The 1,030-nt window shown below is 59.9% G+C and overlaps 1 protein-coding gene across 1 annotated transcript; it reads left to right on the top strand.

Moving 5' to 3' along the window:
- Positions 1-4: 4 nt before the first annotated feature.
- LOC102770663 (protein dispatched homolog 1-like) lies at positions 5-663 on the top strand (the record flags this gene model as incomplete). The annotated part of the gene is made up of 1 exon (XM_006761328.2): positions 5-663. A coding segment is annotated over one exon (636 nt), but the record flags the coding sequence as incomplete, so codon positions are not given.
- Positions 664-1,030: the final 367 nt, after the last annotated feature.

The following is a 1,030-nucleotide window of genomic DNA, read 5'->3' as shown; positions in this document are numbered from 1 at the left end:
GGCACCTCTGCCCGTGGCGCACCGAGCCCCAGAGGGCTGCGTGCCCCCCGTCCCGCACGTCCACCACTGCCCCTGCCTGCAGGGCAGAGCGCACCCCCCCGCAGTGCAGAGCCCTCTGCCACGGAGCTGCTGCCTCCCCCCAGGGCAGCACCTGCAGGCCCCGGACCCAGCGGGCAGGGGCAGCGGGCACACCCTGCAGGGCCTCGAGGAGCCATCAGCACTTGTCTGCAGGAGCACGGGGTCCCCGCAAAGAGCAGGTGATCCTGAGAACAGCCAAAGGGGACCCGGGCCGCACAGAGACACGGGGCCCGCGGCGGGCGGGGCAGGGGCTGAGGACAAGGACTCCGGGTCCGCGGGGCAGCCCGACACGGCGGAAAGGGGGGCTGAGCCCTGCGCGTCACAGACGGACGTCCCCGTGAACTCAGAACGTTTGCACCCGAACGAACCAAAATTTCTATTGAACCATTTCGTGGGGGAGGCTGGGTGCGGGTCCTGCCCGAACCGCCCCCAGGGCTGCGGCAGGATGGCGCGGGCGCGGTGCGGTGCCCACTGCCGGATGCCCGCCTTCGAGGCCGCCGTGCCTGCTGTCTTAGCACACGCGGAACTTTCTGGTGAAAGTCTGTTAATAAAAACACTTTAATAAATGCAGTATTAAATTCTAAATTCCGAACCGGCGCCTCGATTGTTCCTTTGAAGGGGAAATGAAACCCAGAAGGTTAGAAAAGGAGCCCAGATGTGCAGGAAGGAGAAGGTTTCACTTTGTTAAAAATCACGGGAGACTTCGGTATTCCGTGTGAACGGTCGGACACGTATCTAAGAAGTGGTGGTGGATCCTGTTTTATACTTTCAAAAAGTCCAGTTGTCTTACATCTAAATCCAGTTCGAAACATAACCGTCTCTCCTAGCAGTGATTCAGAGAGCGGAGTGTGAGTTACCTAGAAGTTTCCGTTCTCCTGGAAACCCCGTTTGCCTGATAGCTGCTTCTAGCTGCTTCTGGTGCTGTGGTTGTCAGTAGTTAGGGCCTTTGATT

Source organism: Myotis davidii, unplaced genomic scaffold (genome assembly GCF_000327345.1).
Source record: "Myotis davidii unplaced genomic scaffold, ASM32734v1 scaffold174, whole genome shotgun sequence".
NCBI classification, from domain to species: domain Eukaryota; kingdom Metazoa; phylum Chordata; class Mammalia; order Chiroptera; family Vespertilionidae; genus Myotis; species Myotis davidii.
This window is presented reverse-complemented; position numbering and strand designations above follow the sequence as displayed.